The sequence below is a fragment of the Rhinopithecus roxellana genome, chromosome 20 (assembly GCF_007565055.1).
Source record: "Rhinopithecus roxellana isolate Shanxi Qingling chromosome 20, ASM756505v1, whole genome shotgun sequence".
NCBI lineage: Eukaryota > Metazoa > Chordata > Mammalia > Primates > Cercopithecidae > Rhinopithecus > Rhinopithecus roxellana.
The window spans coordinates 25,899,467-25,924,777 of record NC_044568.1 but is presented as its reverse complement, the minus strand read 5'-3'; the positions used below and the strand labels follow the sequence as shown (position 1 = coordinate 25,924,777).

At 43.5% G+C, this 25,311-nt stretch overlaps 1 protein-coding gene across 7 annotated transcripts in view; it reads right to left on the bottom strand.

Moving 5' to 3' along the window:
- Positions 1–2,067: 2,067 nt before the first annotated feature.
- The window catches only part of ZFP90 (ZFP90 zinc finger protein), a 36,982-nt gene continuing 13,738 nt past the window's right edge, over positions 2,068–25,311 (bottom strand). For 4 of the 7 annotated variants that reach the window (XM_030925021.1, XM_030925020.1, XM_010355041.2 and 1 more), the window contains exons 3-5: positions 12,405–12,531; positions 11,961–12,056; positions 2,068–6,164 (exon numbers count right to left, since the gene is read on the bottom strand). In XM_030925021.1, the coding sequence (XP_030780881.1) occupies positions 4,510–6,164; positions 11,961–12,056; positions 12,405–12,531 (1,878 nt within the window). In that variant the 3' untranslated portion in view covers positions 2,068–4,509. Of the gene's footprint in view, positions 6,220–11,960; positions 12,155–12,404; positions 12,532–25,311 lie in introns of all 7 variants that reach the window. The other 3 variants (XM_030925024.1, XM_030925022.1, XR_746997.2) reach the window with 2 other exon arrangements.

Genomic DNA, 25,311 nt, shown 5'->3' with positions numbered 1-25,311 from the left:
GTGAAAACTCATCTCTACTAAAAATGCAAAAATTAGTTGGGTTTGGTGGTGCACACCTGTGGCCCCAGCTACTCAGGAGGCTGAAACATGAGAATCACTTGAACCTGGCAGGTGGAGGCTGCAGTGAGCTGAGATCATACCATTGCACTCCAGCCTGGGTGACAAGGTGAGACCCTGTCTCAAAAAGAATATGCCATGACTTATTGTTAACCTATTCACTTCCCAATATTTCTGTTGTGTTCATATTTTTACTGTTGAAAACACTGCCTCAATAAACACCTTTGTGTGTGTCTCCTTTGCTCACATGGGAGAATTTCTAGTGTAGGGTATATACTTCCAAGTGGTATTGCTGAGACATGAGATATGCTTAGCTTTGATTTTACTGGATATTGCCAAATTACTCCCCAAAATAATTATACCAAGTTATCCTCTTGCCAGCAGTGTATAAAAGTTCTAATACCCCTCTGCCAGATTTCTCAATTTTTGCCAGCCTAATTGGTATGAAACAGTACTACAGTGTTTTATTTTGTAATATTCTGACTTTGAGATTGAGCATCTTTTCATTTACCTGCCAGTCTTCTTTGGTCTAGCAATCAATCCCCACTCAATTGCTCACTTAAAACACTATATTAAGTACCTACCATATGCCTGGCATCAATTAGCAGGGTAATAAAAAGAGCTATCGAAACAGACATGGACTCTTGCCTTCCTGGAACTCACCATCTAGTGTAGGAAAAAGAAAACCAAATAATCACAAATACAAACTGTGGTAACATGGAGGACATTAACAGCAATCTATGAAATTTTTTTTTTTTTTTTTTTTTTTTTGAGACGGAGTCTGGCTGTCGCCCAGGCTGGAGTGCAGTGGCCGGATCTCAGCTCACTGCAAGCTCTGCCTCCTGGGTTTACGCCATTCTCCTGCCTCAGACTCCCGAGTAGCTGGGACTACAGGCGCCCACCACCTCGCCTGGCTAGTTTTTTGTATTTTTTAGTAGAGACGGGGGTTTCACCGTGTTAGCCAGGATGGTCTCGATCTCCTGACCTCGTGATCCACCCGTCTAGCCTCCTAAAGCGCTGGGATTACAGGCTTGCCCCACTGCACCTGGCCAAACAGGAAGTTGAAAATTTTTAAAAGGGAGACCAATGTAATTGAAATAGGAGAGTCAGCAAAACCTTTCCTGAAGCACCATTTGCATTTTTAACAGATGAGTAGGAATTAACCACCTTAGTATTTTTAAAAAGTGCTCAATCTTGAAGTCAGAATACTGCAAAATGAAAAGCCTATTGCAGCTATAAAAAAATCAAGCATCACTACCATCAATATGCCTAAAAGTGCAGAAGTCTTTTCTCATCTTCCATGGAGGTGTGCTAGATGCTCAGGCAGATACAAGTATATCATACATATTTCAGGTTTCATTAATGCAAGCAACAGAAACATAAAAAATTAGCTTGAGCAAAAAGGAGAAATTGTTGGGACTGATGGGGAGATCCCTGAATCCCAAGACCTTCAGAAACTGAGCCAGGTCTAAGGACATCAGGAAACAGAAACAAGAACACCATCATGTCAACCTTGTCCTCTCCTACTTCCCATCTCCGGTAAGAAATCAGGTTCCAGGAAGCTCTAGGCCTTTATCTTTTGGCCTAGCAACACAAAAGACCAAAACAGAGCTCCTTCTAGCTCTATTTTGAAAAAATTCTGGCAAAGGACTCTGATTAGCTGAACTAGGTCTCATGCCTGCCCCTAGAACTATCAGTGAGCCCCAGGAACATCCTGACTTGGGTTCCTACAGTCAATACAATAGATTGTTACAAGAGGAAAAGGGGGAAAATGCTGGGCAAAGACAAGAGCTACCACCACACCGCTAACCAGAAGTTATAAGGATTGAATGAAATGACAGATGTGAAACACTTAGCACAATGTCTTTAAAGTAGTAAGCATTCAATAAATGGTAGCTATTATTAACTCACCTGGCTGTGATGAGTTTAGCAGTTAGTTCCTCCTTCTTGGTGCATCACTCTTTAATCTTAGCCAAGTTCTGAAAATTGAAAAAGACAAACTGACTCCCATTCAACTCAGAATGTTATTTATTGAAATAATACAATGATGTTACAAAGATGCATTTCACATAGCCCTAAAAAGCTGGGTATCCATAAGTGCATGATGCATGGCTGCTGGGACTAAGAAAGTCTTCTGGTCAATGAGCTGGGCTCCCTCCCTGTCAATGAAGATGTGCTGAGGTTCAGAGAGTGGTGGTTGGATCTAGGCCAAGCTGCAAACACAAACCAGTGGTCTCCTTTGGGTCTTCCAGAACTAAGTTTTTATAAACTTCCCTAACAGTGGGGGCAGCACTCAGTTTATTACAATTCATGCCATTCCTGAAAGTAGTCCACTATGGGGATCCCCAAACAACCAGTAGCAAAATGAGTTCCTGACAGGCATCCTACCCAATCAGTAGGGAGGGTCTGGGTAGAATTACCCATTGTCAAACTATGTATCAGACAATACAAGCATGGCCTTGGCATTGTGTGTGAGCTAATCATGGAGTACCATAAATAAGGTTTTTGGATGGTCAACATCTCAGAAGGGCAGATCTGCCATGGAATATTCCATTTTGCATCACAGAGGATAGACTAATTGAGCTACACATACTACATTTCAGCCCCCATGCACATTTTTTTTCCTGCAAAGAATGAAGAATACTTGGGTGCTGCCACATGCCATCAATGATGAGAGAAAGGCAATGGATCCTGCTATCTGGCATGCAAAGAATCCAGTAGGAAAGGTTCACCATCAATACCACCAATATCATCCTGCCCCACGATTCATAATTAGGGTTGGGAAAATTTATCTATCTTTGGGAGGCAGCTCTTGTGTAAAAGGAATCAATGTCCAGTTGCGCCCAAATTGGTCTGCATGTTCAATGTCAACACACCAACAAAGGCTCTGGAAATTCCTTTAGGATAGCCCATGGGAGTCATTAGGGGATGGGGCAGACTACTGAAGCTTAGCTGATGCTTTACTAATGGAAAAGCATTATAGAACTAAAATAAGTTTTGTGTGTGTGTGTGTGTGTGTCTTGCTCTGTTGCTCAGGCTGGAGTGCAGTAGTGTGATCTCAGCTCATTGCAGTCTCCACTCCTGGGTTCCAGTGATCCTCCCACCTCAGCCTCCTGAGTAGCTGGGACTACAGCTGCATGCCACCAAGCCCAGTTAATTTTTAATTTTTTTTTTTTAAGAGATGGGGTTTCACCATGTTGTCCAGGCTGGTCTTGAACTCCTGGGCTCAAGCAGTCTATCTGCCTTAGCCACCCAAAGTGCTGGGATTACAGGTGTGAGCCACCATATCTAGCCAAGTTAATTTTTTTAATGGTGAAATATTTTCTCTGCACATAGAATGAGCCAGTGCATGTTGTTTCTCTAAACTGAGTAAAAGACAAAATTTATGGCAATGGGCAATTAGACTTACACTTTTCTGCAATAAAATTAATGGGAAAATTCTCCTCTTAGTTTTATGTTGTTTTCCCATTGATCTGATAGGCTTAAGGCAGTGCTTTTTCATGGGCATGCCATAAAAAGTACAATAAAAGGACTTAATAGTTCTGTAAAACTGGTATATGTTAGCTGAAAGTATAATTGTAACTGGGAAAAGGGAAAAAAGTCACTAGTAGTTCAACTATCTACAGTTTCTGTTAAATTGTGGTTTATAAGCCTCCAAGAAGTTGCTTTAGTTTGTGATAAATTTGCATACATTTTGCTGCCACTTATGCTTTTAAGAATTCCCAAAGTGTCCAACCCATAGGTGCTCATTAAATGTTTGTGTATCTGATGTATCTTAAAATTTATTTTAAAGCCCTCTGAGTCCTAAAATACCTTTTCACTGGCAAGGCCATGGGGCCCCAAATCCAGGAAACCTGCATTTTTAACCCAGCTTTACCTTTATGGGCTGTATCATACTGCGGAAACCACTTCACATCTTTGGCTTTCAGTCTCTTCATCTGTACAATGAAGTGGTTGGGCTAGTTGATCTAATTCTTTGAATGGTGCCTTCCTGGAGTTGGAACTGGTTTCCATGGTGAAGTTAACGTAAGAGCTGCAGTTGAGTGCAGTTGTCAAGCAATTTTTAAAATGAGTTTTGGTCATTACTGCAGGAATTTATTTTTTAAAAAAGTTGTTGACATTGGGGGTTACAAGCCAAGATGTTGAAACTTGACGATCTCCTGCATACATATATTCAAAAGCTTTATAAAGTCCAACATATGGGCATTTCATCCCCAATCAGCTACATATGATATATGTAGTTGTTTTTACACTAGTCTGTAATCAGATCTGAGAATGAGTCTTTTATTTATATTAAAAAAATCTGTTTACTGGCAGTTTTCTCCACACACATCATATAAACACACACATAATTCATTACATTCCCAAGCTCTCTCTCTAAGAATCCTCTGATCCTGAATCAGAACAACATTTTAGCTAAAGTATTCTGCAAATTCCTTAATTTCACAGTTCCTAGAGTTTATTTCGAGTATGAATTCTCTGGTGTTTCGTAAGAGCTGAACTTCGGCTGAAGTTTTTCCCACATTCCTTACAAGAATAGGGTTTTTCTCCAGTATGAATTCTCTGATGATCATGCAGGTTGGTTTTCTTTCGGAAGGCTCTCCCACATTCATTACATTCATAGGGCTTCTCTCCAGTATGAGTTCTCTCATGCTGAATGAGGGATGAACTCTGACTAAAGGCTTTCCCACAGTCAATACATTCATAGGGCTTCTCTCCAGTGTGGGTTCTCTCATGTTGAGTAAGCGATGAGCGTCGACTAAAGGCTTCTCCACACTCATTACATTCATAAGGTTTTTCTCCAGTATGAATTCTGTGATGTTCTATGAAACTTGTACTTCTTTTGAAAGCTTTACCACACACATTACATTGATAGGGTTTCTCTCCAGGATGAGAAACAGCTTGCTGACTAAAAGCCTGCTCACAATCATAGGGGTTCTCTCCAGTATGGATCCTCTGATGGTCAGTAAAGTCTGTAATGTGACTAAAGTCTTCCCCACAGTCATTACAATGATAGGATTTCACTTCGGTAAGAGTGCTTTCATCTTGAGTGAGAGATGAACTGTGCTTGAAATCTATGCTGTAGTTATTGCTTTGGTAAGGTTTGCCTCTCTTATGAATCCTCATATGTTTATAAAGGGATGGGCTCTGACCAAAAGCCCTGCCACATATGCTACATTCAAAAGGTTTCTCTCCAGTATGAGTCCTCTCATGTTGGACAAGAGAGGAACACCGACTAAAGGCTTTCCCACATTCCTTACACTGGAAGGGCTTCTCTCCACTGTGTGTGACCTCGTGTTGAGTGAGGGATGTGCCATGCCTAAAGGACCTCCCACACAGATTACATCGATAGGGTTTCTCTCCAGTGTGAATTCGCTGGTGTTGAACAAGGGAGGAGCTGCGCTGGAAGGCTTTCCCACAGAGACTACACTGATAGGGTTTCTCTCCGGTATGAGCATTCTCATGCTGACCAAGAGATGAGCTATGCCTGAAGGCCTTTCCACACACATTGCATTCAAAGGGTTTCTCCCCAGTGTGAATTCTCTGATGCTCAGTAAGCTGTGTCTTCCAGAGAAAGGTTTTCCCACAGTCAGTACATTCATGGTGTTTCTTTCCGGGATAAATTCCCTGATCTGTTCCATTAGGGAAAGCTCCCTCTCCTTTATGAGTTTTCTCATGTTTAGTAAGTGATGATCTATGAATAAAGGCTTTTCTACATTTATCACACTTATAGGGTTTCTTTTTTGCAAGAATATTATTCTGATTAAGTAAATCTGCATTATGTCCCAAATTGCTTCCAGGGGTCTCACATTCACTAGGCCTTATTCTTGCAGGAATGTTCAGTTGTGTAACCAAATTGGTGTTCAATCTAGAGTTTTCACCAAATTTACTTTGCTCAAAACTTCCTTGTGGTGTAATTATTTTCTTCTGGGTGGATGCCTCTGATCCCAGATGTCTTTTCCAGTTTTCCTGTTGCCTGTTTAACTGGCTGCTAACATCCCAGGAGTCTTCTAATGTAGCATGTGAGAGATCATGTGTGCAGTGGGATACTTCTGATACATCCTGCTGCAGATGTGATGATTTAACCTCAGGCCTGGTCTTCCAGTCTGAAAGAAATCCAGAGTACAAAAGTCCCCTATTCCTTCCTGTTGAAACAAACTGCTAGAGTAGGAATGAAGAAAGAGACATAAGTTACACATGACTCTGTTTTGAAATTAGTCCTATATCCTGGGAAGAAGACCCAAAATGGAGAAAAGGAAGAGTGAAGAAATGATAGTGAAGACTGAAGATCCAGAGTATGTGGTAAGTCCAGAGAATGAGGAAAGCCTATCTAGGAGGGCTGGTTAGAAAATAAGGAAATAAGTGAGCAGGACTGTGTTAGGCACAGATAACAAATGGAACAGGATCATAGTCCATCTTAGGATCCTATATGCTCTCCATGACTCCTATCCTTTAATAAACCACCACAAAATCTGTCTTTCTAATATATCCATTTCATAATTTCCTTACTCTCAACTCAGAGGTTCCAGGTCTCCAAATGCTGCAGAGAAAATCTGTACCCAGTGACATAACTGAAAAGATTATTTGAAATACTGTATTTTCTCAGTTTGTAAAGTATAACCCTTAGAGATCAAGGAGGTCCTTGATCAGGAGGCAAATCATCTTTGTCTTTACAACCAGTACTGTGGTTTTCATCTTTTTGAGCTCTGGTTCTACACTTATTATCTCCCTTGACCAAAAAGGATTTATTTCAATCTGCCTAATAAATTGATGTTTAAGTCCCTGTTTTTACTTCAGAACACTGATACGAGCAAACTGATTAATTTTTAGGGTTTAAGAATAAAAACCTTTAAAAACCAAGGGCAGAGAGCTTTTTGGAGTGATGGAAATGTTCCATATCAATAGGAATTTGGGTTAGGCAAGTGAATGAATGCATTTGTCAAAATCAACCGGATGGTACATAAAAGACTTGTACATTTCACTGTATATAAAATTTTCTTTTAAAACTAAAAAAAACTGAATTCTAGTTAATGACATACATATTAAAAGTATAGGGGTGAAATGCAATTATGCCTGCAACTTACTTGGCAATGCATCAAAAAGTAAGATGGATTGATAGATGGCTAAAGAAATACATGATAAAGCAAATAAAACAACATGTTAACAAAGCAAATAATATAATATGTTTTTTTTTTTTTTTTTTTTTGAGGTGGAGTCTTGCTCTGTCGCCCAGGCTGGAGTGCAGTGGCCGGATCTCAGCTCACTGCAAGCTCCGCCTCCCGGGTTTACGCCATTCTCCTGCCTCAGCCTCCCGAGTAGCTGGGACTACAGGCGCCTGCCACCTCGCCCAGCTAGTTTTTTGTATTTTTTAGTAGAAACGGGGTTTCACCGCGTTAGCCAGGATGGTCTTGATCTCCTGACCTCGTGATCCGCCCGTCTCGGCCTCCCAAAGTGCTGGGATTACAGGCTTGAGCCACCGCGCCCGGCCTATAATATGTTAACAACAACAAATGTGATAATCTTGGTGGTAGGTATGTGGTATTGACTGTAAAATTTTTTTCAACTTTCCTATTTGAAAATTTTCATAATAAAACGTTGAGAGAGGAAATCAGAGTAAGGACCTAAACCCCCAAATTCCTTACCCTGCAATAAGAATCAACTCATAACAACTAGCAAGATCATCTGAATAAACAGCTGGTTGATGGAAAAAAAAAACAAAAAAAAAAGGGCCGGGCGCGGTGGCTCAAGCCTGTAATCCCAGCACTTTGGGAGGCCGAGACGGGCGGATCACAAGGTCAGGAGATCGAGACCATCCTGGCTAACACGGTGAAACCCCGTCTCTACTAAAAAAATACAAAAAACTAGCCGGGCGAGGTGGCGGCGCCTGTAGTCCCAGCTACTTGGGAGGCTGAGGCAGGAGAATGGCGTGAACCCGGGAGGCGGAGCTTGCAGTGAGCTGAGATCCGGCCACTGCACTCCAGCCTGGGCGACAGCGAGACTCCGTCTCAAAAAAAACAAAAAAAACAAAAAAAACAAAAACAAAAAAACCTAGTTTAAATGTAGTTCTGAGCAAAAGCCTGAACAAGTGTTTAATTTTCTTTATAAGATACCATAAAACATTATCAATTTCATAATTAAGAGCGTATTAAAAACAACCATTTTTCTTTGATATAATAGTAATATTATTTCTCATGAAATAAGCTTATATTTAATAACATATATTTTATTTTCCTCAAATTATTTCCCATGACCATTAAATTATCTATATTAAAAAAAAAAGAATCAACTCAACTCCTCAGGGCAGAGAATGCCTTGTAATTTTTTTAAGAATCGTTCTCAGTGGGACATGCCAAAAATGTTTGTTGAAATGAATAAATGAGAAAAGTTCTCTTGCTAGCCAGATTTCTTACTGATCAATCAAGTATGTTCTGATTGCTTTCTATATGCTCTGCCACACAGATAAAATACATAGAAATACTATAATAAACAGAGCTTGAATAGAAACAAGACAATCTTTTGGCAACTAAGAAAGGGTAAAACCATCAGATGGTATATTATTAAATCTGAGTTTTTATAGTGTAGATGATATAAATGATATTTGCTGTCAGGAAAGGAATAAATAAACAAGAGTAAATAAATAAATATATCTGGTCTCATGGATTAGATAGATCTTGAACTCCAAGAACAAATGGCTTTGGATAGGCAGAATATATTGCCTAATGAGGGAAAAGATATGCTACTTAGAGAGAATATTAAGAGAAGTTCAACCTACGGGGATCTGTTTTAGCAGAGATAGAAAGATAATACTGGAAGTATGACAGGGAACTTCTGAATCAGGGAGTTTCTATTTCCTATGGTAAAGTACAGAGAGTAATAGCAAGGGTTTGTCAGAAGTTTTAAGAAGATAAAGCAGGCCGGGCGCGGTGGCTCAAGCCTGTAATCCCAGCACTTTGGGAGGCCGAGGCGGGCGGATCACAAGGTCAGGAGATCGAGACCATCCTGGCTAACACGGTGAAACCCTGTCTCTACTAAAAAATACAAAAAACTAGCCGGGCGAGGTGGCGGGCGCCTGTAGTCCCAGCTACTCGGGAGGCTGAGGCAGGAGAATGGCGTGAACCCGGGAGGCGGAGCTTGCAGTGAGCTGAGATCCGGCCACTGCACTCCAGCTTAGGCGACAGAGCGAGACTCCGTCTCAAAAAAAAAAAAAAAAAAAAAAGAAGATAAAGCATTAGGCTGGGCACAGTGGCTCACGCCTGTAATCCTAGCACTTTGGGAGGCCTAGGAGGGCAGACTGCTTGAGCTCAGGAGTTCGCAACCAGCCTGGGCAACATGGTGAAACCCTGTCTCTATTAAAATACAAAAAATTAGCCGGGTGTGGTGGCGTGCGCCTGTAGTCCCAACTACTCGGGAGGCTGCGGCAGAAGCACTGCTTGAACCCGGGAGGTGGAGGTTGCAGTGGGCCGAGATCATGCCACTGCATCATGCCACCGTACTCCAGCCTGGGTGACACAGTGAGACTCTGACTCAAAAAAAAAAAAAAAAAAAGAAGAAGAAGAAGATAAAGAATTAAAATCCAGTGGCTGGGCATGGTGGCTCAGGCCTATAATCCCAGCACTTTGGGAGGCTGAGGTGGGTGGATTATGTTAGGCCAGGAGTTTGAGACCAGCCTGGCCAACAGGGGTTTTAGTAGAAACCCCATCTCTACTAAAAATACAAAAATTAGCCAGGCGTGTTGGTGCGTGTAGTCCCAGCTACTTGGGAGGCTGAGAATTGCTTGAGCCCAAGAGGTGGATGTTACATTGAGCTGAGATCACACCACTGCATTCCAAGCTGGGCGACAGAGTGAGATTCTGTCTCTAAATAAATAAAATACATAAAATCCAGTGTAGTTCAGCAACTGACAGAGTGAGATTCTGTCTCCAATAAATAAACAAATAAATAAAGTCCAGTATGGTCCAGCAACTGATGAATAATTAAACAAAATGTGATATATCCATACAATGGAATATTACTCAATGGTAAAAAGAATGATGTACTGATACATGCTAGAGCATGATTGAACCTTGAAAACATGATGGTAAGTGAAAGAAGCCAGTGCCATATTATATGATTCCATTTACACAAACTATGCAGGATATACAAATCCATAGAAATAGAAATTAGATTAATAGTTACCAGGTACTGAGAGGAGTGGGGAATGGGGAGTAACTGTTAATGGGTATGAGGTTGCCTGCTGGGTGAAGAAAATGTTCTGAAATTAGACAGTGTTGCTGTTTGTACAACTATCTGAATATGTGAAAAAACCACTGACGTCTACGCTTTAAAGGGGTGAATCTCATGGTATGTAAATTATACCTCAATAAAGCTATAATTTTAAAAAGATTTATAAAAAGAAAAAACAGAGTGAGCTATTCCAACTGGGAATTACAGCAATCTAAATTTGGGACCTCAGCAGTGGCTCACACCTCTAATCCCAAGACTTTGGGAAGCAAAGGGAGGAGGATCGCTTGAGCCTAGGAGGTCAGGGCTGCAGTGAGCTGTGATAGAGACACTGCACTCAACCCTGGGTGACAGAGCAAGATCCTGTCTCAAAATAAAAAATTAGGCTGGTGTGGTGGCTCACGCTTGTAATCCCAGAACTTTGGGAGGCCAAGGTGGGTGGATCACTTGATCTCAGGAGTTCAAGACCTGCCTGGACAACATGGTGAAACTTCATCTCCACCAAAAATACAAAAAATTAGCTGGGTGTGGTAGTACATGCCTATAGTCCTAGCGACTTGGGAGGCTGAGGTGGGAGGATTGCTTGAGCTCGGGAGGCAGACTGCAATGAGCCGAGATCACACCACTGCACTCCAGCCTGGGTGACAGAGTGAGATCCTGTCTCAATACAAAAAATAAATAAATAAATAATGTAAAGGTTTGGGCCCTGGTTTACAGTGCCACCAGTAGAAGTTAAAAGGCAAGAAAATCTAAGCTACTTCTCATAGGAAGAAAATAACCTGGGTTGAAATAAAAGACTAAACTAATTAGGGTGTCCAGCCTGAGCAATTAAAAATCCATTGGGTTCTAATAGGCAAGGGTAGAAATGGGAAATAGGCAAGGTAGCAAAATATACTGGCAGAGGATGAAAGGTGATGAATTTAGATTTTACGTATTTAATATGAACTACGTGACTTCTGAAGGATAAAAGTAACTCAGGTACAAATAAGGAAGACTTCTGAGTCTACAGCATAGAATAAAGAGCTGCAACTACCAGGAGGCAGGTACTCTGTTAAGGAGGCAATGAAGAAAGGGGGCCAGAAGGCAGGTTCCTTAAGGCAGAGTCACTTAGGGTGAAAAGCAAGAAAAGCTAAAGACGTAAAGCTAAGAAGCACTAACAAGCAAGGAACTGGGAGAGGAGGATACTACAGGAACTGTAGAGGGAGGTAATGAGTCAAATCAGCATGAACGTGAGATGGAAGGAAGATGGTGGCAAGGCACGGAGTCTGAAGGCAGGTTATGAAGGGAGAGAGAATCAAGGAAGGCTGTGGGTGTTTCCTATAAGTCTGGGGCATCTGACAGTGAAAGCAGCAAGACTAAACAAGGAAGACATGGGGGAATGCAATACAAGAAAGAGATACGGGAGTTCAATGCAGGGAAGAAATACGGGAGTTCAATTCTGAATGAGTAAGAGAAGGGATCTCTAATGAAGGGAATCAGAGGCCACCAGAAGAAAAATAATCCAGCAAGAGCAGGGGCACCCTTTTGAGGAGGAGAGTCCTACAAGGTGTCGGCCAGGCGATGGCTTTGGCCTCCTATGCAGATCTAGGAAATCCCAAGCCAGCTGCTGGAGGGTACCTTCCCCTCCCTAAGCTGTACCATTATCTGCATTCATTCCTAATGCCTGACTCTCACTCATTTACCTGGACAGAAAGGTCTTTGGATTTCTCCCTCTGATATCCATGGCTCTTCTCCTTGCTCCAATTTGAAGATCACCTCTGGCTTGGAAACTTGATATCCTGCTCATGGGTAAATACACAAGATTTGGTTGTTTGTGCAAGTGGACAAAGAACCCTCCTAAGGACAAGTCAGTACTAGTCCTTGATCCTCAGGAACTCTGAAGGAAAAAAAAGGTGCAACTTAAGGAGTCATGCAATCAAATTGCCTATTTCCAGTTTTGCAAAATAAAGACCTTTTACCTAAAGAGCAGGCTCAAAACTCCATAAAGCTGGGTCCCAATGAGATTAACAAACTCTGACCCCTGAGCACCCTGGTCACAGTTACCTAAGCTCTGGGCACCACCACTATAGCAACCAAGGAAGGAAAGACCCATTAGCAGGAAAGACACTCAGAGAAGTGATCCTTACCAAGAGAAACCAGGTGGCTATAGTTCTCCAGCATCACATCCCTGTACAAGCTCCTCTGAGCAGGGTCGACGTGGTACCATTCTTCCTGGGTGAAGTCCACAGACACATCTTTGAATGTCACTGATTCCTGTAAGATCACATTCCTGCTCAACTGGGGATCAACCCCACAAATGTTCTGTGGCAATGCTGGGAACATAATGTAGGATCTATCAGAAGTGGTGACCACACATTTGTTAGACTGAGGAGGCAATGTTGGGTTACATAAACTCACTGTTTACATAATTTTGTGAAGGATCTAGTATGTCAGGCAGGAAAGTTATGAGGGGCAATTTGTCCTGCAAACCTATATCCCTACCTAGCTATCTTCTTGGTTTCCTTCAAAGCCAAGTCTTTTTATACAATCACCAATTCATGCTGCCTATTCACTTTCTTTGTTACAAAATCCAAATACAGTTGGTAGTAAAAAGTGACGACTTTCCTTTACCCCCATAACCAATCCCACTTTACTTTCCAGAAATAACCACTCTTAATAGTTTGGTGTATACACAATGTCCCTTGTCCATGTTTTTCAACACCCCACCCACCCGCTCAACCATACTCACACCCCAACACAGAATTTTCTTTTATGAAATACCATACATATTGTTCTACAACTTGCTTTTTGCATTTAGCTATGTATCCTGGAGATCTTTGCATAGTGGAATAATTGCACCTTATTGAACTGCTTCATAGTACTCCACAGTACAGCTGTACCACAGGTACCTACTGATTAAAACCAACAACACCTCGCTGTATTAAGAATAAAATGCGGCAGGGCATGGGTGGTTCACACTTGTAATCCCAACACTTTGAGATGTCAAGGCGGGCAGATCGCTTGAGCCCATTCACTTCCTTTGTTATAGGAGCCCAAGAGTTTGAGACCATCCTGGGCAACAGAGCAAAACTCCATCTCTATAAGAGATCAAAAAATTAGCCTGGCATGGTGGTGTGTGCCTACAGTCCCAGCTACTCAGGAGGCTGAGCTGGGAGGATCACTTGAGCCCAGGAGGCGGAGGTTGCAGTGAGCTACGATCATGCCATTGTACTCCAGCCTGGATGACGGAGTGAGACCCTGTCTCAAAAAAAGAGAGTAAAATGCAATTCCCTCATGGCTCACCAGGCTGTCACATGCTGATCTTGATATTCCTTGACTACATCAAACTTGTTCCCACTCCCGCCGTCTTGTTTGTTATTCCCTAGCCTCCTGCATCTCCACAATAGTTAACCAGTTATTCAGGCATCATCTCAAGCATGGCATCCTCAGAAAGGCTGCCTTAGCACCTCCACTATCCATTGCATTACGTGTTCAATTTTCCTGCTAGTCCAGCTATCTCTCACTGCCCAATTCTTTCCATCTCTCAAGAACATAACAGATTCCGAAAGAAAGGACACTTGTGCTTCTAGCAATGATCGGAGACATTAGCTTGTTACCTTATTGTCTGTCTCTCCACTGTAAGCTCCATGGGAATGGGGACTTTATCTATCTTGATCACAGTTACATGCCTGGCACCCAGACCAATGCCTGGCACATAGTGGGTGCCTAAAAAAATACTTGCTGAATGAATCAATGAACTAGTCCCTGTCAGCAGGTACTGAGATTATTTCCAGTATTCTGCTATTATAAACATTACTGTAATAAATATTCTTTGTGCAAACATGCTACGATTTCTCCCAGCTCGCTAGCTAAAATTACAATGGCTATGTCGAGTCTTTCTCTGCTTTTTACCCTATTCCAATCACTTCTTCCTCCACCATCCCATGGACACATGGCTGGCTGAGGTGTCCCATGCCTCCCAATTGTCAGTTCTGATGCTTGTGGGCTGATTGTCTAGAATCACTTGGCCTTGTTAAACCAAGAGTCACCTGAGACCATGGCCTCCTTGAGCTATGTCCCGCCCCCCCCCCTTTTTTTTTTGAGACAGGGTCTCACTCTCTCACCCAGTTTGGAGTCCAGTGGCTCAATCACAACTCACTGCAGCCTCAACTGCCTGAGCTCAAGTAATCCTCCCACCTTAGCCTCCAGAGTAGCTGGGACTACAGGCATGGGCCACCATATCTGGCTAATTACTGGTTAGGCTTGTCTCAGAAAGCATATAACAAAGTATGGAACAAACAATCAGTGCAAAAAGACATTGAAAGCAGAACTGAGTTAGCTGGAGCAGTGAGGGAAGGCTTCACAGAGGCTTCAACTTTATTCTGTACCCTTCTCTTGTTTGCTTAGGTATAGCTGAACTGGATTCACTCAGATTCTTCAAGGGTATCATTCTCTCCTCCCATTACCCTTAGCCAATTCCATTTCATATTTCAGGTGCTGCTTAGCAGATCTCCAGTGAAGTCTTCTGATCCCCAACTGGAGAGTCAACCTCCCTAATCGTGTGCTTTAAACCACTCTGCACACCTACCATTATTCAAACAAACCTCCTCATCTATTTAATGCTTGTTTTCCTAGTTAAACGGTACATATTATGAGGGCAAGGATAATACTTTTGGTTGTTTTTTAAATTCTACACACCATTGTCCAGCAAGTGCCTGACTCACACTATACCTCTGTTTCCTGAACGAGTTGAGCCTTGAGGAGATGGATGAGATTTGAATATTAAAGAAGGCAGGCGTAGCCCCTTCTTCGTGTGAGGTGCATGACCACATCCACACACCATACTGGCTCCTCTGCCCCATATTCCTGTTCAACACTTGGCTGTGTCCCTGCAGGAACAGGGGAGGGTTGAAACTGGGGCCATTTTTCTGACCAAGGTTAGAGATCTGACGGACTAGATATTTACAAGGTGCCTGGCTTTACTATATATACTGTGGCACACTAAAAATGCAAAAGAAAAACACTGCAGTCCTTGAATATGGTTCAGTTTATTTTAAAAGTGTTATTTATTAGAGCACAATATGAGACAATACACAGTAAGGTGAGGTGCTGCAGGCGCTCAAAGCAGGAAAGACTGGGAGAGGGAGATAACACTTCAAGGTAGGCTCTGTACCAGGTCCTAAGAGGTAAGTGCCATCTGCATGGAAGAAGAAAATGTGGGAATCCAATCCAGGGATTGGGAAGCTTGAGAAGGGAGGCTGGTCTTGGGAGAGGCATGGCCAGCGAGGAGGATAAAGGCGTTGGACCAGCCATTTTGAGATAAGTGGTGAGAAGTAAAACCTTCTCCCCATTGCCTACTCTACCCTCTAGACATATTGTCTCTTTGGTTTAGTAATAGTCATTGCCCAACCAGGACTCCTTTGCTTAACTGGTTCCTCATATTTAACATATGGCCTCCTGGTTTCTTTTGTTTTAATTTGTTTAATAGAGATGGGGTCTCACTATGTTGCCCAGGCTGGTCTGAAACTCCTGGACTCAAGTGATTCTCCCACCTCGGCCTCCTAAAGTGCTGAGATTACAAGTGTGAGCCTCTCTGAGCCTGGCTGGCCTCCTGGTTTCATTCTGCTTTCCCAAAGATTCTGTACTCAAGGTGAAGAATGTGCTAACCAGCAAGCAAACATCTGCTCCAAGCCGCTCATCATTTCTTGCCTTGACAGGGCAACCACTGGCCTCTGTTCTTTAATTATTGATCCCACCCCCCGCTTTTTTTCCCCTGGGCACTATCAGAGTTACTTCAAAACACAAATTTGATCATGTTCACAAACCCTTCACTGTGGCCAGGCCGAGTGGCTCACACCTGTAATCCCAGCACTTTGGGAGGCTGAGGCGGGTGGATAACCTGAGGTCAGGAGTTCAAGACTAGCGTGGCCAACATGGCAAAATCCCATCTCTACTAAAAATACAAAAATTAGCCAGAAGCGGTGATGGGTGCCTGTAATCCCAGCTACTTGGGAGGATGAGGCAGGAGAATCACTTGAACCTGGGAGATGGAGGCTGCAATGAACCGAGACCATGCCACTGCACTCCAGCCTGGGTGACAGAGCAAGACTCCATCTTAAAAAAACAAAAACCATAAACCCTTCACTGCCTCCCACTTTTCCCTATTCCTATCACCCTCACCCTAGTTCAAGTTACTATCTCTTACCTGGACTACTGAATGCTATAACCTCCTAGTTCATCTCTCTTCTCACTCTTGCCCCACTACCCAAGTCCATTTTCCACATGACAACCAGAGAGATCTTGTTAAAACCTGCCAGACTGCTGGGCATGGTGGCTCACACCTGTGATCCTAGCACTTTGGGAGGCTGAGGTGGGAGGATCACTAGAGGCCAGGAGTTCCAGACCAGCCTGGGCAACATAGTGAGACCCCATCTCTAAAAAAAAAACAAACTTTTTTTTAATTAGCTGGGCATGGTGGCTTACATCTATGGTCCCAGCTACTTGGAGGACTGAGGCAGGAGGATTGCTTGAACCCAGGAGTTCAAGGCTACAGTAAGCCACAATGATACTACTTCATTCTAGCCTAGGTGACAGTGTAAGACCCTGTCTGAAAGAAAAACAAAACAAAAAAAGAATCTGCCAGATCAAGTCACCTCTGTTTCAAGGCCTCCAATGGCACCCTGATTCATTCCAAGTCAAGTCAAAGTCTTTATGGCCGCCTATAGGCCCTTCACAATCTGGGTGCCAGCTAGCTCCCTGACTTCACCTCAAGCCTCCTCCCCCACGTGAAGCTCTCCCCTGCACCCACCCCATCCTCCTTCTGATTCCTGGAAGACACTAAACCTACTTCCTCCCTGGTGCCTGTGTTCTGCCTGTTGTCTTGACTTGAGCCTCTTCCCGCATGTACGCTCGTGGCTCCCCAGTCACTGGCTTCAGCTCTTTGTTCCAATGTCACTTGATCGGAGCAACCTTTCCTCACTATCCTCCATAAAACAGCACCCCACTCTATATTCTCACCGTCTTTGTTCACAGCCTTTGCCACCTGACGTATCATATGTTTGTTGACAGTCTATATCCCACAGCAGAATGTAAACCCCAAGAGAGTAGGAATACTATTTATTTTCTTTACTGTTGAATCTCCATTGCCTAGAACAGACCTGACATGTAGTAGGTGCTCCACAAATATTTAATACATTTTTCTTTTGAGACAAAGTCTTGCTCTGTTCCCGGGCTACAGTGCGGTGGTGCAATCATAGCTCACTACAGCCTTGACCTGCTGGGCCCAGGCAATCTTCCCACTTCAACCTCCTAAGCAGCTAGGACAACAGGTGTGTGCCACCATACCTGGCTATTTTTTATTTTTATTTTTGTAGAGATAGGGTTTCTCTATGTTGCCAGGCTGGTCTTGGACTTATGGGCTCAAGCAATTCTCCTGCATCGGCCTCTCAAAGTGCTTGGATGACAGGTGTTAGCCACTGTGCCTCATTCACAAATATTTAATAAATATTTGTCTTGAGATTAAAACTTAGGTTCCTCAGTGTGAGCTTCAGAGCCCTTCATGGCCTAGTCCCCCGGGAAGCTCCACAGCCCCCAATCTGGCTTCTCCTCCCCTCAGACTCTAACATTTGGCCATGCAGAAGAGTTACAGCTCCTTGTAACCAGAATGCTCTTTCACCTCGGCAAGCATTGCTTCAAGCGCTCAGGCTTTTTCCTTGGCCTGGCTAAGGCTTACTCTTCACTCTTCACCAAGACTTGGTCAAGTTCTCTCCTCTGCGGCTCCATACATACCCTAGGTCTGGGCTGTGTCCCCCTCCCATCCCAGCAGCTCTCCTCCTTGGGCCTCTCTCTAGCACAGCTCATAAGACAATACTACATTCAGGTGTTTTGTTACCCAGTGGTCACTCCCACCAAACTGTGCTTCTAGAGGGTCAAAGACCTTGGCTCAGGCACCTTCAAATTTCCAGAGGCCAGAACCAGTTTGGTACATAATGGACGATCAAAAGTCTGCCAGAACGGCCGGGCGCGGTGGCTCAAGCCTGTAATCCCAGCACTTTGGGAGGCCGAGACGGGCGGATCACGAGGTCAGGAGATCGAGACCATCCTGGCTAACACGGTGAAACCCTGTCTCTACTAAAAATACAAAAAAAAAAACTAGCCGGGCGAGGTGGCGGCGCCTGTAGTCCCAGCTACTCGGGAGGCTAAGGCAGGAGAATGGCGTGAACCCGGGAGATGGAGCTTGCAGTGAGCTGAGATCCGGCCACTGCACTCCAGCCTGGGTGACAGGGCGAGACTCTGTCTCAAAAAAAAAAAAAAAAAAAAAAAAAGTCTGCCAGAGTACATAGGTAAAATGCACTCCGAGATCCTCGGTGGAAGTTAGTCACTCTGAGTCAGATCAACTTCAGGGCATTCTCATGCTGCAGGTCACACCTTGAACCCTAATAAATGATCAAGTAACACCTTGCAGACAGCTGCTCATCCTTCTTCCAGATATAACAGGACCTCATCATCAACTCCTTTTAAAAATTAACAAAGTGGCTGTAATCCCAACACGTTGGGAGGCTGAGGTAGATGGATCATGAGGTCAGGAGATTGAGACCATCCTGGCTAACAGGGTGAAACACCGTCTCTAATAAAAATACAAAAAAATTAGCCGGGCGTGGTGGCGGGCACCTGTAGTCCCAGCTACTCAGGAGGCTGAGGCAGGACAATGGTGTGAACCCAGGAGGCAGAGCTTGCAGTGAGCCAGATCACGCCACTACACTCCAGCCTGGGTGACAGCACGACACTCCATCTCAAAAAAAAAAAAAAAACTAACAAAGTTTTAGGAAGTATCCTAGCACTTTGGGAGGCCGAGGCAGGCGGATCACCTCAGGTCAGGAATTCGAGACCAGCCAGGCCAACATGGTAAAACCCTATCTCTAGTAAAAATACAATTAGCTGGGCGTGGTGGCGGGCACCTGTAATCCCAGCTACTTGGGAGGCTGAGGCAGGGAGAATTGCTTGAACCCAGGAGGCGAAGGTTGAAGTGAGCTGAGACTGTGCCACTGCACTTCAGCCTGGGCAACAGAGTGAGACTCTGTCTCAAAAAAAAAAAAAAAAAAAAAAGAAGTATCACATGTTCCCTTTCCTTATGCTGACATACAAGGATCTTGGCCAACTAGTGGAACCCAAAGCAAGGAACTAGGAACAGCACATACTAAGTTGAGAACACTCAATTTCATGAGCTTCTAAAAAGCTCCATAAAGCTCCTAAAAAGTTCCATAATGAATAAATGCATAATATCCTTGAGTAGATCTCACACCTCCTGGAGATCCAATTACCTCATCAATAACACGAGTTCCCTGAACTACAGAAATAAGAGTTTTATGAGCAGATGGGGTGAAAGGGCACTTCCAGAAAGGACATGTGCAAATACAGAGTTTGCCCAATTAGAAAACATCACATTTATGGCAATACAGTGTGGTGTCTCCACTTAACTCCTCAGTGGCCTCTGATGCCAGACCGATCACAGGTTAATAAGCTGATAGCTGACAATGTAACTAACAACGGTGTACAGACAGAAGAAACATCACTATCAACCTTTGCACACACACAGATTCCTACTGCATCACCATCTGCAGTATTGAAGACTGGAAACCTGGACCTCATCCTTGACTCTTCGTGTTTCCTTTATGCCTTGCAGTCACCAAAAGCCTCAGAAATGTCTCCTGAATTCAGTCCCTTGCCTTCATCCTTCAAATCCAGCTGAAATCCTCCCTTGCCAATGACAGCATTAATCCAGGAAAAGGCCATCTAGAGCTACACAGTCTAATATGGCAGCCACTGGCCACATGTGGCTATTCATTGTTTTTAAATTAAGGATTTAGATGTTCACCCAATTACAAACTGGTTTTAAATACTGGGAGGAAAAGAAAAAGAACAAACAAACTTACAAGCCACACTTGCAATGTAGCTAGTCCAAATGGGCATGTGTGATTAAGTAAAATACACACGAGGCCAGGCACAGTGTCTCACACCTATAATTCCAGCACTTTGGGAGGCTGAGGTGGGTGGATCACCTGAAGTCATGAGTTTGAGACCAGCCTGGCCAGCATGGAGAAACCAAGTCTCTACAAAAATACAAAAATTAGCTAGGTGTGGTGGAGCACACCTGTAATCCCAAATACTCAGGAGGCTGAGGCAGGAGAATGGCTTGAACCCATAAGGCAGAGGTTACAGTGAGCCAAGATCGCGCCACTGCACTCCAGCCTGGGCGACAGAGTGAGACTGTCTCAAATAAATAAATTAATTAAATTAAATACACACTGGATTTCAAAGACTTAGTACCAAGGAAAGAACGTAAAATACCTCATTAGTAATTTTAAAATATTTATTACATGTAGAGATGATAATATTCTGGATATATTGTTTCAAATAATATATATTACCAAAATTAATGTCACCTGTTTCTTTTTACATTGTAGCCACTAGAAAAGTTAAAATTATACATGGAATCTGTATTTCTTTGGGACACCACTGTTCTACATTGTTATGCGTCTCCACCTCAGGGCGTCTCCACCTCAGGGCATCGTCCTTCTCTCAAATGCTGCCTCCTGTCACACACCCAAGCTTCTGCCACATGGACTCTTTGTCCCAGTAACAACATTCTCTTTTGTGTCTCTTTGCCTTTATACATCCTATTCTGACCATAATGTACTTTCTTCCCTCAGTTCCACAGGAAAAATTGCTAGTCATCCTTGTGGAACCAGTTCACTGTTCCGTTCCCTCCTGAAGCTTCCCCACATCCTCCGTGCTCCCCATCCCTCTTAAGCATTTGGTCCCCATCTCCATTTCACAACTGTAGCCATCTAGTTACATTTTTCTCCCTCAAGAATTTCTTAAACTCCTTTTTACTTCAGTATCTCTGACACTGCAAGCCGAGAGTGTCCAGAATCAACTGGGAAGCTTTTCTAAATTGCCCATGCATGGAGGGTCCTGCCCAGCATCTTTTAAAAGCTCTTCAGGTGGTTCATTATCAAAGAGCAACAGTTCAGATTTCTTGAACACTTGCTGCTAGGCAAGCACTGAGCTCAGTCATTTACGTGCACTCTCATCACATTTCCTCACTGAAATGAGGAACCCCAGAGGAAGCAGGCACCACTTCCTGACTGGTTCTGAAGTATGACCCTGGTTAAGAACCACTGCCTGGCCGGGCGCGGTGGCTCAAGCCTGTAATCCCAGCACTTTGGGAGGCCGAGACGGGCGGATCACAAGGTCAGGAGATCGAGACCACCCTGGCTAATACGGTGAAACCCCGTCTCTACTAAAGAATACAAAAAACTAGCCGGGCGACGAGGCGGGCGCCTGTAGTCCCAGCTACTTGGGAGGCTGAGGCAGAAGAATGGCGTAAACCCGGGAGGCGGAGCTTGCAGTGAGCTGAGATCCGGCCACCGCACTCCAGCCTGGGCGACAGAGCCAGACTCTGTCTCAAAAAAAAAAAAAAAAAAAAAGAACCACTGCCTGGCACAGGGCAAGCATTCCAAACACATCTGCTGAGTGAATGGATACAGAATTTGGGTAATTCTCACTGAAAGAAAATGAGGAGTTGTTTCAAGGATTAAAAAAAAAAAATGTGGGTTGGTGAATTAAATTCTTACATTACAAAAAGTAGAGGCAAAAAGAAAACGATGGCATTAACAGCCAAATCTAAGGCTGGTTCCTCTCGAGCACCAGCCAAACAGAAAAACCTCTGATAAATTGAGTAAGAAGAAATTTTTAAAAGATGAACTTGAAGATAGGAGGATAAGGCCAGGCGCGGTGGCTCATGCCTGTAATCCCAGCACTTTGGGAGGCCGAGGAGGGTGAACCACCTGAGGTTGGGAGTTTGAGACCAGTCTGACTAACATGGAGAAACCCCATCTCTACTAAAAATACAAAATTAGCCGGGTGTAGAGGTGCATGCCTGTAATCCCAGCTACTCGGGAGACTGAGGCAGGAGCATTGTTTGAACCTAGAAGGCGGAGGTTGCAGTGAGTTGAGATGTGCCATTGCACTCCAGCCTAGGCAATAAGAACGAAACTCTGTCTCAAAAAAAAAAAAAAGAAAAAAAAGATAAACAAAATAGTGAAATACACAAATAGTGTGTTAAGAAATGCAAAATATCTTAACAAAGTGGAAAACTTTTAAATTCTAAACTACCAATGTTGACACAAAAAAGCAGAAACCTTCATAATTGAGGAGGAAATAGAAAAAATTGTTGCCAAACCATCCTGTGTATAAAAATCCTGGGTCTAAATGTTTTATAGGTAAATTCTTTCAAAAGACAGAAAAAGGTGAAAAGCAATCTGAATGTTTCTACAAATTAAGAATAAGCATGACACCAAAACCTGTCCAAGAGAGTGCTTTCTCTCTGATGGCTATTTCCCTTAGTAATACAGATATAAAAAAGTGATCAATTGGGCCAGACGCGGTGGCTCACACCTGTAATCCCAGCACTTTGGGAGGCCGAGGCAGGTGGATCAGTTGAGGTCAGGAGTTTGAGACCAGCTTGCCCAACATGGTGAAACCCCATCTCTACTAAAAATCGAAAGTAGCCGGACGTGGTGGTACATGCCTGTAATCCCAGCTACTTGGAAGGCTGAGGCAGGAGAATCGCTTCAACTTAGGAGGCGGAGGTTGCAGTGAGCTGAGATAGCACTCTAGCCTGGGCAACAAGAGCAAAACTCTGTCTCAAAAAAAAAAAAAAAAAAAAGAGAGATCAACTGTATTTTGAAAAACTTATGTATTGTAACCAAGTAGAATTTTATCCCAGCATTATGTATAAGAGTAAAAATTTCGGCCGGGCGCGGTGGCTCAAGCCTGTAATCCCAGCACTTTGGGAGGCCGAGGCGGGCGGATCACGAGGTCAGGAGATCGAGACCATCCTGGCTAACACTGTGAAACCCCGTCTCTACTAAAAAATACAAAAAACTAGCCGGGCGAGGTGGCGGGCGCCTGTAGTCCCAGCTACTGGGAGGCTGAGGCAGGAGAATGGCGGTAACCCCGGGAGGCGGAGCTTGCAGTGAGCTGAGATCCGGCCACTGCACTCCAGCCCAGGCGACAGAGCGAGACTCCCTCTCAAAAAAAAAAAAAAAAAAAGAGTAAAAATTTCAGAAACAACCTAAATGTTCTGTGAGAAATGGCTAAATAAATTTTGGTACATTCATACAAAGCAATATAATACAGTCATTAAAACTGATTTGATTTTAAACAACAAAAAAAGAATCCTCATAAAACTTAAATGAAATTTAAAATATGCTAAAAATGTTTAAGGGGAAAAACATGCATAAGGAGAAAAAGAAATTCATCAGAACAAATACAGAGGTCCTAGAGAAGAGGGATCATAAATGACTTTTTTCTATTAAAAAGTCTAGATTATTAAGCAATTAATACCCAGAATATATACAGAATTCCTAAAAATCCAACAAAAAACAATTCAAAAATGGGCCAGGAACTTGCATAAACATTTCTCCAAAGAAGATATACAAAGATGTTCAAAATCACTAATTATTAGAGAAATGCAAATCAAAACTACAATGAGATATCACCTCACACAAGCTAGGATGGCTACTATCAAGACAAAACAGAAAATAACAAGTGTTGGCAGGATGTGGAGAAATTGGAACCCTTTGTGCACTGTCGTTACGAATGTAAAAAGGTACAGCTGCTATGGAAACAGTATGGTGGTTCCAGGAAAAAATTACCATATGACCCCACAATTTCTCTCTGGGTATACAACCAAAACAATTGAAAGTAGGGACTCAAAGAGATATTTATACCCCAACATTCAATAGTTCAATGCCTCATGTTCATGTTCAGTGCTATAGCAACATTATTCACAACAGCTAAATATGGAAACAATCCAAGTGTCCATCAACAGATGAATGGATAAGCAAAATAGAATTGTATTTACCCTTAGAAAGGATTTTTTTTTTTTTTTTTTTTTTTTTTTTGAGACGGAGTCTTGCGCTGTCGCCCAGGCTGGAGTGCAGTGGCCAGACCTCAGGTCACTGCAAGCTCCGCCTCCCGGGTTTACGCCATTCTCCTGCCTCAGCCTCCCGAGTAGCTGGGACTACAGGCGCCCGCTAGTTTTTTGTATTTTTTAGTAGAGACGGGGTTTCACCGGGTTAGCCAGGATGGTCTCGATCTCCTGACCTCGTGATCCGCCCGTCTCGGCCTCCCAAAGTACTGGGATTACAGGCTTGAGCCACTGCGCCCGGCCAGAAAGGCTTTTATTTTAAAGCACTGTATTCAGCCTTTAAAAGAAAGAAAATTCTGGCCGGGCGCGGTGGCTCAAGCCTGTAATCCCAGCACTTTGGGAGGCCGAGACGGGCGGATCACGAGGTCAGGAGATCGAGACCATCCTGGCTAACATGGTGAAACCCCGTCTCTACTAAAAATACAAAAAACTAGCCGGGCGACCTGGCGGGCGCCTGTAGTCCCAGCTACTCGGGAGGCTGAGGCAGGAGAATGGCGTGAACCCGGGAGGCGGAGCTTGCAGTGAGCTGAGATCCGGCCACTGCACTCCAGCCTGGGCGACAGAGCGAGACTCCGTCTCAAAAAAAAAAAAAAAAAAAAAAAAAAAAGAAAGAAAATTCTGATATATGCTACGACTTAGATGAATCTTGAAGACATTATAATAAATGAAATAAGCCAGCCACAAAAAGATACATACTGTATGATTCTGGCCAGATGTGGCAGCTCACGCCTGTAATCCCAGCACTTTGGGAGTCTGAGGCGGGCAGATCACTTGGTGGGTCAGGAGTTCAAGACCAGCCTGGCCAATATGATGAATCCCTGGCTCTACTAAAAACACAAAAATTAGCTGGGCATGGTGGTGTATGACTGTAGTCCCAGCTCTCAGGAGGCTGAGACAGAACTGCTTGAACCTAGGAGGCTGAGGTTGCAGTGAGCCGAGATTGCGCCACCACACTCCAGCCTGGGTGACAGAGCAAGACTCCGTCTTAATAAAAAACAAAACAAAACATACTGTTTGATTCCACCTATATGAGAGAGTGGTCAAAATCATAGAGATAG